Source organism: Narcine bancroftii, chromosome 5 (assembly GCF_036971445.1).
Source record: "Narcine bancroftii isolate sNarBan1 chromosome 5, sNarBan1.hap1, whole genome shotgun sequence".
Classification (NCBI taxonomy): domain Eukaryota; kingdom Metazoa; phylum Chordata; class Chondrichthyes; order Torpediniformes; family Narcinidae; genus Narcine; species Narcine bancroftii.
The window spans coordinates 114,860,039-114,873,919 of NC_091473.1; the positions used below are offsets into that span (position 1 = coordinate 114,860,039).

Below are 13,881 nucleotides of genomic sequence, written 5' to 3' on the forward strand. Positions count from 1 at the left end.
TACTCTTGTAAAGGCATCATTCAAAGCTCAGATGAGCTGAGATAAAAGTCTAAAACACTACGAAGAGAAGGCCATTAAAGAGCTGTAATAATTAAACCAAACTCTTTTATTTGTGCAGGCTTTGGCAAGATTTTCTTACAATTTGAAATATGGAAAATAGTTGGCTTGAAAATAAACAAAATAAACATTCCAGCTATTTTTTCCCCCAGCATCTGTTGTCAAATCAAAGTCTTGAACTGAAGCCTTGTTGCTCAGGCATCAGTAGTTCTCCGCCTACGTGAGACTTCTAACCCTTCATTTTGTAACTTGGGTGGTGAGTTTTAGCAGGGACCGGTGATGGTCAAAGCTGGTCTGTTCTCAGCTGGAGTACACACTCTTACTTTCAAGTCACTGGATAATTATCGAGATCAGGAACTCGGGATGATTTTACCTTTCCATAGCTCAAGAGTTCTGAGACCAATTACAGTGCACTTACTGTGACTGTGGCTCATGTCAGTTAACTCAGCTCAAACCATGTTCTATTTGGCCAACTACCCATTCCCAGTGGTGCATTTGTCAGGGCAGTCGTCAGAAGAACAGGAGAACAGAAAAACAAGTGAAGATCAGCACAAATAATGGCTGCATGGTGGATTATTTTTTTTTGTGGGTCGCTCTGTTCTACTTCTATAACATTTTTAACATTTTCATGGAATGTGAAAACATTGTGCGGGAGCCTCACATTTTTAGCTGAAGTTTTAGCTGTCAAATTAATGTGTGAAAATAACATAAATGCTAATTTCTCTGAATTCAAAAAATATTATTTTAATAAGACTCACACATTTTACCCTTTTGTAATTAAGGCTTCCTTTCACAGACATTGTCTTCATTACATATCACGAGGACATAAAAAGGAACTTATTTTTGCTGATGAGTTTTTTTTTCTATTGCAACACAAACAATTTGTCCCCATCCTTAAGGGTCGACAATATACATGCCTTGGAAATGCACACAGATGTGGATTCTATTTTCAATGAGTGGGATGAGCATACTGGGGATTGCTGGAAATTGGGCAACCTGCATGCGTACACTCAGGGGAACTGATGGAGTTTAACCAATGAAAACCAGAGAGCCAAACAGAAGTTAGAAAGTAACAGAAAGCAGCAAGTCGGCTTCCTGCTGTGTTCAGCATTATCTTGGAAAGTTGATTTGGAAATATCTAATTCAGAAGTATTCCAGCCCCAGTGACAAATCTACCCTCCAAGTTCAACTAATGAGCTGGACTGGCTGATCAATTATCAGCTGCCCTACTCTGGCCTGCTTGACCTACTGCTGAGTTTACTGTGTACTCCTGGGGTTTAATTTGATTCCATGGCTGGGCATATCATCTGGGATAGACTTCAACACCTGAGGGATCTCATTGTGCAGCCACCTTAACCCCAAGGTGACCTTGCTTGGGGACATAAATCCTATTTCACCCAAAATGAAGATAGTGCAAGGAACTCAATCCCATTTTTTTTTTAACCAAGTAAAATCAATTTAGAAATTGTGTGATCTTGCAAAAAAATGTATTTGCTTATATGGTACTGATTTTAATCCTTCTGTGATTCTAAAGTCTGTAAAATCTCTGTCCAATAATGTAGAATTATTGATAATGTGGTAGTAAATGTAGCTGAAAACATGATTTGGAATGCCATGTAAATGAATAGCAGACGAATCAGGTAATTGCTGTCGACACCATTATTCATTCCTGAAACCAAACATTTGAAGTACTGTCAATTTGTTTTTTGTGTTGTGTTGGCGAGAAGCCAAAAATGAGAACATGTCTTCTGTGGTTACTTAACTTTCCGAAAGAGAAGAGTCGCAGTAAAGGATCAAGGGACGACAGCAAGGATGATGCAGGGCTGTGTTTTAAAACCATGTGGATGAAGTTGAAACATGTTATTGGGGAAAAAAAATGGAGGAAATGAGAGGAAGAGATCATTGCCAACACATTAAAACCAAAAGGGGAATGAAGGTGTAGTAATAATATGAATGAATGAAAGCAGAAGATTGAATGCAAGTGAATGTGGCCAAAATCTAAGGGTAAATTAAGTAGCACCCACGTTATTCACCAATCGTGGAAAAAATGCAAAGCTGTCTATGGTGAAATATTTTAAAGGACCATTCCATTAATCCAAAGATTGAGGAAGGTTAACTGATCAGTCCAGAAGAAATAGTAAACTAGATGGATTGGACTGAAAGACCTTTTCTTATCTTCATGTGTTCTTCTCTCTCTTTACAGATTTATTTGAAATTCTTACACCACTCCAGATAGTAACAACTGTTTTATTCCACAAAACATGGTTTTCTTCCCACAATATATTGTACAAATGGGAAATGGCACAGTTAGCCTAGCAGTCAGTGCAAAACGGTCACAGTCGCCTGGCTTCGAATCAGCTGTGTTTTCCCCGTGTCCACATGGGTTTCTTCTGAGTGCTCCAGTTTTCTCCCATGTTCCAAAGACATACAGGATTGGTAGGTTAATTGGTTACATGGGTGTGTTTGGGCAACACGAGGTTGTGGCTAGATGGGCCTGTTACCATGCTTTATCTCTAAATTTTAAAAAATCAGCACTTGATGTTGCTTTTTTTTTCTCCTTCTGTGACTGTGTGACTGTTAAGTGAATGGATACATTCAAAAATGGTAACTCAGTGGGATTTCAGGTGCAGCAACATTCCAGAACAATCATCCATACAGATGACCTTCTTCTGCCCATGTAATTTTGAATCATTTATGTCACGATTAATAGAGGTATGATTGCTCATGGTCTTAATTTCAGGAAAAGACTAGCATTTCTTATTGCAACGTTATCTTGGAGGTATACTTGAAAAATCACCATAAGAGATCCAAAGATTGCATAGATCCTTTCTAAAGATAATTGGTAATCAGGGGGTGCAGGTGTGTCTTAATCGAATGATACCTGAAAGGACGGTAATTGAATATACATAAAATCTAAAATCCATGCTTGTTTTACATAGAAAAAGTGAAGAGGAGATTTAATGTTCAAAGTTACTAAACTAAATAAGAGGGGACCATTTTGATTGGCAGGAGGCCTTATAAACCAGAGGATACAGATCTGAGATTTTTAGCAAAAGAATCACGAGAGTTGAGTTTTTAGTCTGACATAATTTTGATTCTACGACGTGGAATGTAGTAGGTCACAAGAAAATCCAATAATAAATGTCAAAAGGTAATTGGAGATATACATGAAAGAAAATAAATTCAGGGTGATTGGAAAAGAGTAAGAGAGAGTCTCTTCATATCACTGACATGGATAAGATCGCCAAATTGTCTTTGGTTCTTTCTGGTTTTATAATACTAATATCCTTAACATGGCAAGAGAAAAAAAAAACGTGAGTATCTGGCCTAATTAGTATTTGAGTATCTCAGTAAGTGAATTATTGGATCCTCACCATTTCTAATTATAAATAGTTTGGATAATTGATGCTCTCCTGTTGTGGATGAAAATGCGTGCCTTACTGTGTTGTGCTATCATTAACCTCTCACATGCAGAAGAAATACAATGCCTGGGAATTTTCTTTCCACGAGGAAATGTGCTCTCCGTAACAACCTCATCAGATGTCTGCACTGTTACATTTGTATGTTAGTTTCCTTTTAACAACATTTTTTTTTCAGGCTGCTGCCACAGGAGTTTACTTAATAGAATTGTGATCTGAAAATAATAGCTCATTATTTTTACTTACTTCCACATTTTACTTCAATGTGTATGTTGAAATGTCACCTAATCGTACATCATCAGAAAAAAATAATAACAGTGTACTTAGTAGACCCCAGCACTTGCTCATTGGGTGGTCAGTTAATGTGGCTTCACAATGTTTGAAGAAAAATTCAAAAGACATTTGAGAACATTGCTGTTAAATTTATAATTTTATAGATTTGCTTGCTCTACAATTGGAACAATATTTACAAACATTTAAAACTGATTCAGACCAAAACAACTGTGAATTTTGCGAATGGACAAGAAAGAAGATACTTTAAATTAAATGCCATCTCCTCTCAATGATGAAAACCCAGTATTCTTCAAGTCATACTAAATTGTTCTTCAATAATGTGCTAATGTTCTCCCACCAGGAAACATTTTATAAAGTTTTATATATACTGGTTTCTTTTGGGTATTAAATGACTTGACCATCTCAATAACTCATAAACCCTCAATAACTTTTCCTTTGACTCATCCCACTTTCTCCAAGTCAAAGGAGTAGCCATGGGTACCCACCAAGGGCCCCAGTTATGTCTGCCATTTTGTTGGCAATGTGGAGCAATCCATGCTACAAGCCTACCCAGGCAAGGCCCCCCACTTTTTCCTCCGCTAAATTGAAGACTATATTGGTGCTACCTCAGGCACCTATGATGAACTCGTCAACTTTATACACTTTGGTGCCAACGCCCACCCCAATCTCAAATTCACTTAGTCCATCATTCTTCCTTTCCTTGATTTCTCTGCATTTATCTCTGTAGACCAACACTCCACAGGAATTTTCTGCAAACCACCAGTACTTACAGTTACCTTGACCACTTTTTCACCTACTGCCCCCTGTAAGGATTCTATTCCTTTCTCACAATTCCTCTGACTCCATCGCATCTGCTCCCAGACAAGGTCTTTCATATGAGATCATTCAAGAGCTCCTACTTCAAAAAACATGGCTTCTCCTCTACTCTCATCAAATTGGCCCCCACCCACATGTCATCCATTCCCTGCACATCTGCCCTGGCCATTCCACCCCTAGACATAACAAAGACAGGATTCCCCTTGTTTATACCTACCACCTCACCAGGCTCTGCATCTAACATATTATCCTCTGCCATTTCTATCACGCACAATATGGTTCCACCACCAGACACTTTTTCCTCTCTCCTCCCTCTTCCTACACTTGCAGCCTCACCTTCTCCCTCACTATCATTCAGGGCCCCAAACAGTCCTTCCAAGTGAAGCAATATTTCACCTGGTGCTCCATTTATGCCCTCCTCTACATTGGAGAGACAGGATGCAGACTGGGAGATTGTTTCGTTGAGCACCTTCGCTGCGATAGCGGGGATATCCTAGTGGCAATCCACTTAATTTCCCTGTCCTATATGTCTCTCCATGGTCTCGTGCACTGTCAAACTGAAACCACCCACAAATTGGAGGAACAACACCTATTCCATCTTTGACCTCCTCTTTCCACTACCCCATCCCTCTATCCCTCTGTCTCCTTTTCTCAAGCTCTGCATTCACGGAGCTCCTCCACTCCCCTGATCACTTCTCAGCTTTTCTCTCCTGCCCTTCTGTAGCTTCTTGGCCTGTGCCCCTTCTTCCCTCCTCCCCCCAATTTAAGTATTTTAAATTAAGTTTATACATACAGCTTGGTAACAGGCCAATTCAGCCCACGAGTTTGTGCCACTAATTTACACCCATTAACCTACACCCCCAGTACATATCTGAACGGTGGATGGAAACTGGAGCCCCCAGGGAAAACCGACACAGACACGGGGAGGACATCCAAGCTTCTTACAGACACCGCGGGATTCAAACCCAGGTCCGGTCCTGATCGCTGGCGCTGGGAAGGCGTGGTGCTAACTGCTACGCCAACCGTGCTGCCCTTCAGGTGCCTGCCTGCTTTTTGCTCATACTTTGACGAAGGGCTCAAGCCCGAAAAGGTTGGTGATATTACCTTTGCCTCCCATGGACGCTGCAAGACCTGTTGAGTTTCACCAGGACTTTTGCGAATTCACAACTGAATCTTGCAATTTACTCGGTGTAACATTAGTCTGGCTAAAAATAAGAAAAGGAGTTTTTTTCTCTGTTTAAAAAGTTGATCATGAAAAATTACTTTTAATTACATGATATTTTCCTGTCCTTTCACATGAGTGGTATCAATTCAATGTGGACTTTTCAATTGAAGGGACTCTACTTAAAAAAAAATTGAGACATTTTACCCCAATTCAGATTTATTGAAATATTGTTAATATTAATGAGAAGTCGTTTATGGCATTGCATGCATAAAACATTCTGAGGGATAATTAAGAAATCTGTTCCAAAGAGCAACTACAATCTCCAGGCAGGAAAATCCAGGCATTGGGCTTGGATGCTAATCTGCTGCCACCTATCGGCCGGTGAGCGCACGTCCGCGGTTGCACTTTCACCTTGCGCTGGCGATCACGTGACCCAGCTTTCTCCGCGGCCTGGTGTAAGCTGAGCAAGATGTAGCCCTCTTGGTTCGAATCTAATGACATCCTCTATGTTTCTGTGAACGGCACGGATCGGATTATAGAGGGGTAACGCTTCCAGGTGCTACCTTCATGCCAAGTAATATTGACAGGTTATCCCATTTCAATCCTGCCATGGACCCAGCAGGAGTGGAGGATCCAGAACACACCAAAGGCAAGGAGGAAGTAGGTTTTGTTTACATCCTGTGCAGTTGGGCAATGAGAGAATCCACTGCAATCTATCTGCTTCAGATGTATATTTCACTTATATTCAGACAGCAGCCGACAGTTTAAGTGCTTCCTGTTTGTTTTTCACCTTTCTTTTCTGTTTTTCTTTAGACATTTTTGCGGGTAAGGTCCAACAGGCAAGCAAGGCTGAATGGTAAGGTTACGCTGTGATACAACTTTTAAAAAAAAAATAAATACTTTTTGGAGAGGGGAGGTGTTTGTCGTTAAAGTCACATACTTTGATGGAAAAAAAAACTTAACTTTTCAATGTTTTCCATGATCTTGCATTTTCCATTTGACACATTGTACCGAATAACTTTTTTTTGGCCTTCTTATTATGAATGGGAGGAATTGACTGACCAAAGTTGTTGCACAAGGATTTCAGCAGTTGTGTTTTTTCTTTAAGTTCACCGATCTTGCATCTCGTCCCCACGTCAAACACGGTGGGCCAGCCATTGTCTTTACGTGCTTGAAACAGAACTAAAATTGATGACAACATTGGTGTCTTGTCTAATCACAAGAACACAGTGATTAAATTTAAACCTCACCAGACCTGATGACAGTCAATTCAAAGCCAACTCCTGTCCAAGTACTCAGGATTTCTCCCATGTCTTACCTGATTCATCCATTCCCGTAAATATATCAATCTCTTTGAAGCATTTGAACATGAAATACAGATGGATACACCTGAAACTCAACAGTCTGGAAGTTGCTTTCTCAAAAAACAAATGAATTAGGTGTCTGTCCTAAATCACATCAAATTCTATAAATGAAATATAGATGTTAAATCCATTTTAAAAGTTTCTTGTGATAAGTATGGCTATCACTACATACATGGCTAATCATTTTTGTCAAAAAATATATCAAATTTACCATGCATTTTATTTTAAATAAGGAAAATACCACTATTGCCTTTATGATTTCAGTGGAATCCCCTGTCAGTGTTTAGATAACATTTATGAACTACTTGGGCTATGGTCTTCCAGAATATGACAACAAATGATCAATAATTAGATTATTGGCATTTATGTGGCTATGTGGATCTTCCTTGAGGTAACTGTATTAGGTTCTTAGGTCATGAATTAATTGCAGTTAACTTCTGCAGTTAATGGGCAGTTTATTTAAATGATGATCCCAGGAAATGAAAATCTGAATCTATGTCCCCAGCACGACACAAATCTGGACCTCGTTCATATCCTGAATTCGCAGAATCTCTTCAAAAAATAATTTTATATTACCTTTCTTGTAATAGAAAAAAGGAAATTGAGCATTAACATAGTCTGGATTGGTTTCTGGAAGAGAGCATGAGGAGTGAAACAAACTTGAATATGTTGTAATTGCCTTTAATTGGTTATCTAATTGATATAAAGATTAACTAATTAAATTTTTAATCATGGGACTAATTGCAGGCTAGCAGAATCAACTTCATACGTAAACCAATTGCAAACATATTCCAAGCTTTGCATTTTCTTTTTATCCACCTGTGCCAACAGTTCCACTATTCTTCACCCCTCCAGAATATTAGAATTAGCCAATTACTTCATTGAGATTAGCATAACTTTTATTGCCTCATTTGGTATCATAAGGACATTTTGTGCTGTATAGACATATTAGATCTTAAATGATTGCAGGAAGTTATCAAAAAAGTCCAATGGGTGAATCTGACTTCTTGATGCAGATAAGTATATGTGGAGTAATTTGCAGGTTCTTCAGACCATTATATATTTCCAGAATACTCCCATTGAAAAAGTTTCCTATAAATGGAGGAATGAGCTGGAACAGAGATGATTGAGTTGGTATTGCACCAAGCAGTTCATGAGAGAGGCAGCGATTAGTTTGTCACGAAAAGAATCAACAGAGCTAATTGTTAAAAAGACAAAATTTGAATTAGTATATAGTTAACAGATTTCACTTTGGATGTGAGAAGATTTTCCAAAGATAATATATATGATCTGAAAAATGTTTTCAGTGATTTTAAATAGTATATTAAAGCAATAATTTCTATTTGTATATAGAGTTAAAAGTACCAGTAACTTCACTTTTGATTATGGAACTAAAGCTCTGATCTATTCTAATATAGTATTATATATGCCTAATATAGTATTATATATGCCTAATATAGTATTATATATGCCTAATATAGTATTATATATGCCTAATATAGTATTATATATGCCTAATATAGTATTATATATGCCTAATATAGTATTATATATGCCTAATATAGTATTATATATGCTTAATATAGTATTATATATGCCTAATATAGTATTATATATGCCTAATATAGTATTATATATGCTTAATATAGTATTATATATGCCTAATATAGTATTATATATGCCTAATATAGTATTATATATGCCTAATATAGTATTATATATGCCTAATATAGTATTATATATGCTTAATATAGTATTATATATGCCTAATATAGTATTATATATGCCTAATATAGTATTATATATGCCTAATATAGTATTATATATGCCTAATATAGTATTATATATGCCTAATATAGTATTATATATGCCTAATATAGTATTATATATGCTTAATATAGTATTATATATGCCTAATATAGTATTATATATGCCTAATATAGTATTATATATGCCTAATATAGTATTATATATGCCTAATATAGTATTATATATGCCTAATATAGTATTATATATGCCTAATATAGTATTATATATGCCTAATATAGTATTATATATGCCTAATATAGTATTATATATGCCTAATATAGTATTATATATGCTTAATATAGTATTATATATGCCTAATATAGTATTATATATGCCTAATATAGTATTATATATGCCTAATATAGTATTATATATGCCTAATATAGTATTATATATGCCTAATATAGTATTATATATGCTAGGCATTATATTTGACCATTTCATTTCCATCTTGTAGTTTGAAAAATGGTACATTCTGGATTACATGTGATATGAATGTTAGAGATGATTATTATGAGACTTTTATGAAATCAAGGGCTTAAATAGTCAAGAGAATAAACCTTGAATGGTTTGCCATTGTTATCTTTGAATTAAAAAAAAACTAGATGCTAATGTTTAAAGCAAAGCAACAACAGATGGAGTGAACTTTGCAGAACCTGTGGTGATAAAATTTAATGGAACAAAAAATGCCATTGAATAAAATGTTAACCCTCGCTCCACAGATGCTGCTTAATTTTGATGGCAAATTTTGAGGTTACTTCATCTTATAAAGTAATCACAGCTGTAAGAACGGTTGATGAGGTAGAAATATTATGAATTATAAACGAAAGGGCACAACTCTAAAAGACTTTGAAAAGCAGAGAAATGAGAATATATTAACACAACATGCAGTTGATGGCAGCTTGAGAAAATGGATATTTTGGCCGACAGTTCTGGCTGTTGTCATTGGAAGCATATAATAAAAGAGCAAGAGTGTGAACTGACCCAGTTGACCTTCTATGCTGGGTATTCCTTGAAATGAGTTGAAATAAACAAAAACAGGAAGTAACAAAAAAAAGCCCTCTGAGATAGAGCAAATTTCTGACTTGCAACAGTGCAGGAGCAGTAGTAGTGGGGGATAGAATCAGTATAAAAGTGACACAACGGTGGTTCTCAATCTTTTTCTTTCCACCCACATACCACCTCTGGCATAGGGAATACTTAAAGTGGTATGTGAGTGGGAAGAAAAAGGTTGAGAATCACTGTTGTGTCACTTTTACACTCGCATACCACCAACCTTCCCTTCCCACTCACATACCACCTTAAGCAATCCCTTACTAATCACAGAGCACCGATGCCATAGGGATTACTTAAAGTGACATGTGAGTGGAAAGAAAACGGTTGAAAACCACTATTAATTGACTCATTATGTGCATGGTTTCATAACCCCAAAGGAAATGGACCAGTTACAACTTTTCTCAAGCAAAATATTTCAGTAACAATTGGGTCAAGTACAGTGGTTCTCAACCTTTTTCCCCCTCTCACAAAGCACCTTAAGTAATCTCTTACTAATCACAGAACACCGATGGCATAGGGATTACTTAAAGTGGTATGTGAGTGGAAAGAAAAAGTTTGAAAACTATTGGTTAGAGGGATTTGGGCCGAGTGCAGGGAAGGAAATCAGGTCTAGCTTGGTCGAGAAGGACAAGTTGGGCTAAAGAGCATTCTTCCATGCTGTAGAACTCTATGACTCTTAACGTGTAGATTGGACGAACTAGATATTCAATATTAATGCAGAAAACAAAATAATTGACTGCATGATATTTTGATTGGCTCATTGAGGAACAACCAAACAGCCTGTGTTAAATCTAGCATTATGTATTGAGGATAAGTTACCCCGGTAATTAAAATCTTCCAATCAGAGGACTTGAAGAAGAGTGATATCATTTGATAGAATGTGATTGAATTTTAGATAAGGATTGAAACCGATTTACTTTAATGTAAAAACTTTTTTTAAACCAAAACAAATCCACTCTGAAGGTATGAAGCTTGGCTGTAATTAGAAAACTTAATTAAAGCTTATGACACTGAACAAGTGATAACTAATATTAATTATTTAGCATATAGTTTACTTTAAATGTTATCAACCTAAGGAACAAGTGATGAAGATATGGTTATTGAGAGATGTTAAAGGCAACAACCTATCATGTTCCATAGATTCTAGAATGGTTCTCACAAAGGAAGGGAAAATACAGAACCTCATTTTGTTTTAAAAAGTGAACTACATACAGACTGGGAGGTCAGATGTTGGGAGTTTAAAAAAAATATTAATTCTATTCAGAAAAAAAGTGGCTCTAATGCAATTGGAAATTGAATGGATTTGACAGAATTAACATAGCTTTGCAAAAGAGAAATTATGATGGTCAAATTTGTTAAGAATTCTTTTGAGGTTGCAACTTGCAGAATAAATCAGATGAAAAACTGGATGTAGTTTGATTGAACTTGCACAAAATCTTCGATGAGGTGTCATGAACAAAATTGAAGGATGTGAAATATATTGTACACTAAAGATTACTTAATGGGTAAAAATAAATGGGTAGCAGATTGGGAGGCTGTAAATAGTGGGGAACTGCAATAATCAGTGCTTGCGATCTAGCTATTCACAATTTTCTCAATGACTTGCAGGAATGAACCATACATCATTTATCCAGGTTTTCTGTGCTGGATAGTATTGTTAGTTATGAGATCAATTGGAAGAGGTTCAGGGGATGGAGGCAGACAAATGAATGCGAAAGTCATCGTAGATGTAATATTATACAGGAAACACTTCATTAAATGGTGAGAACTTGATTGGTGGTGCATTTCTGAGGTACATGTGAAAAAAAAATCACTGGAAGTTAAAGTGTAGGTACTACACACAATTAGGAAAGCAAATTATGAAAGGATTAGGGTGCAATTATTGAAGGTAATCAGGGTAGGACAATAAAGAGTTTTTAAAGCAGATGGTTTGCTTTATTTAACTTATTCTTACAACCAGTCAGAAAAATATTAGTCTCATAGTTCCTCTCCATATTTTCCTGCACCTCTGTTAGTTGTTCTCTTTCAAACATGACCATGAGCTCCTCTTATTCTTTTTGCCATTAACCTGCACCAAGGTGTAATTTTACAGTAGCTAATTAACCTTACAACATATCTTTAGGCAGAAGTTCATTCATCAATAGAGAGAATTGGCAAACTTTACATGGACAGCAGCCAAGGTGAGTCACTAGAAGTTTGAGGCCTAAAAACCTGAGGCATAGAATATAGGACAGGGAGGTTTTGCTAGAACTGTATACAATACTAATTAGGCCATTGCTGATTTGTTTACAGTTCCATCACTCTCTTTGTAGGAAAGACATGATTAAATTTAAGAGGGTACACAGAAGATTTATGAGGATGTTGCCTGGACTAGAAAATTGTAGCAAAGAGGAAAGGTTGGGTAAAATTGGCTATTTTCTCCAGAACACTAAGTGGCAGACTTGGTGAACTGAATGGTTGCTTCTGGTACTTAATTAAATTTTGTGTGATTCCAATTTGTTTGCCTGCGCTTATTTTGAATATTCTGGCAGCAAGCCAAGTTTTATTGCTAAACGTTATTTTGTGCAAGTTAGGACATGGCTGTTATAGGAGGTTCATTTAATTAATTTTTGATTGAAACTAAAGTGCTGTTCAACTGCATTATTTTTCATATTGCAATCACCTAATGCATGTTGAATTCCCCACCTGTGCATTAACTATATAACCATATAACCACTTACAGCACAGAACAGGCCAGTTCGGCCCTACTAGTCCATGCCGTAACAAATCCCCACCCTCCTAGTCCCACTGACCAGCACCCAGTCCATACCCCTCCAGTCCTCTCCTATCCATGTAACTATCTAGTCTTTCCTTAAATGTAACCAATGATCCTGCCTCGACCACGTCTTTCGGAAGCTCATTCCACATCCCCACCACCCTTTGCGTAAAGAAATTTCCCCTCATGTTCCCCTTATAATTTTCCCCCTTCAATCTTAAACCATGCCCTCTAGTTTGAATCTCCCCCACTCTTAATTGAAAAAGCCTATCCACGTTTACTCTGTCTGTCCCTTTTAAAATCTTAAACACCTCTATCAAGTCCCCTCTCAATCTTCTACGCTCCAGAGAAAAAAACCCCAGTCTGCACAACCTTTCCCTGTAACTCAAACCTTGAAATCCTGTCAGCATTCTCGTGAACCTTCTCTGCACTCTCTCTATTTTGTTTATATCTTTCCTATAATTTGGTGACCAAAACTGTACACAGTGCTCCAAATTTGGCCTCACCAATGCCTTGTACAATTTCCCTACTCTTGAATTCAATACTCCGATTTATGAAGGCCAACATTCCATGTATATAAGAAAGATAAATGCAACAGAGAGTGATTTAAATTACTACAATGACAAAATACTGTTGGCACTGTTTATCTGAAACAAAAAAAATACTCAACAGGTCAAGCAATAGAGAAAGAGACTGAATTCAAATTGAATTTAATTTAAACATTTTTCTGTAAAGGTCTGGGGCATATATTTTTGCACTCATGCCCTGTTTCATATTCACTGAATTCTGAAGGCTTCATGCCAAAAAGGGGCCAGAGACAGACAAGTGAATTAGAATGTCATAGATGTAATACTATACTTGTATGAAAAATGTATATTTTATTAAACTGGTGAGAAATTGATTGGTGGTGCATTTCTGAGGTATACCAGTCAAGGTGAGTGGGGGGGGGGGGGGGGGTCCAAAAAGGGTTGATTTACAAATCGTGCTTTTCACTGATTGATGAATGTTAATGTTTTAGTGACCACCATTTAATATATGACATTCATTATCACTTTAATGTTAAAGGTAGACCATATATTTTTCAAGGCTTCACTCAATCACTAGATTTTTGTTCCTCAAGCCTTCTCTCCTATTGCAGAATGACTG

General features: G+C 36.8%; 1 protein-coding gene across 6 annotated transcripts in view; it reads left to right on the forward strand.

The window, feature by feature from the left end:
• rnf220a (ring finger protein 220a) overlaps positions 1 to 13,881 on the forward strand; it is a 560,193-nt gene that overhangs the window by 413,009 nt on the left and 133,303 nt on the right. For all 6 annotated transcript variants that reach the window (XM_069938838.1, XM_069938836.1, XM_069938841.1 and 3 more), the window contains exon 6: positions 6,565 to 6,607. In XM_069938838.1, the coding sequence (XP_069794939.1) occupies positions 6,565 to 6,607 (43 nt within the window). The remainder of the gene's footprint in view (positions 1 to 6,564; positions 6,608 to 13,881) is intronic.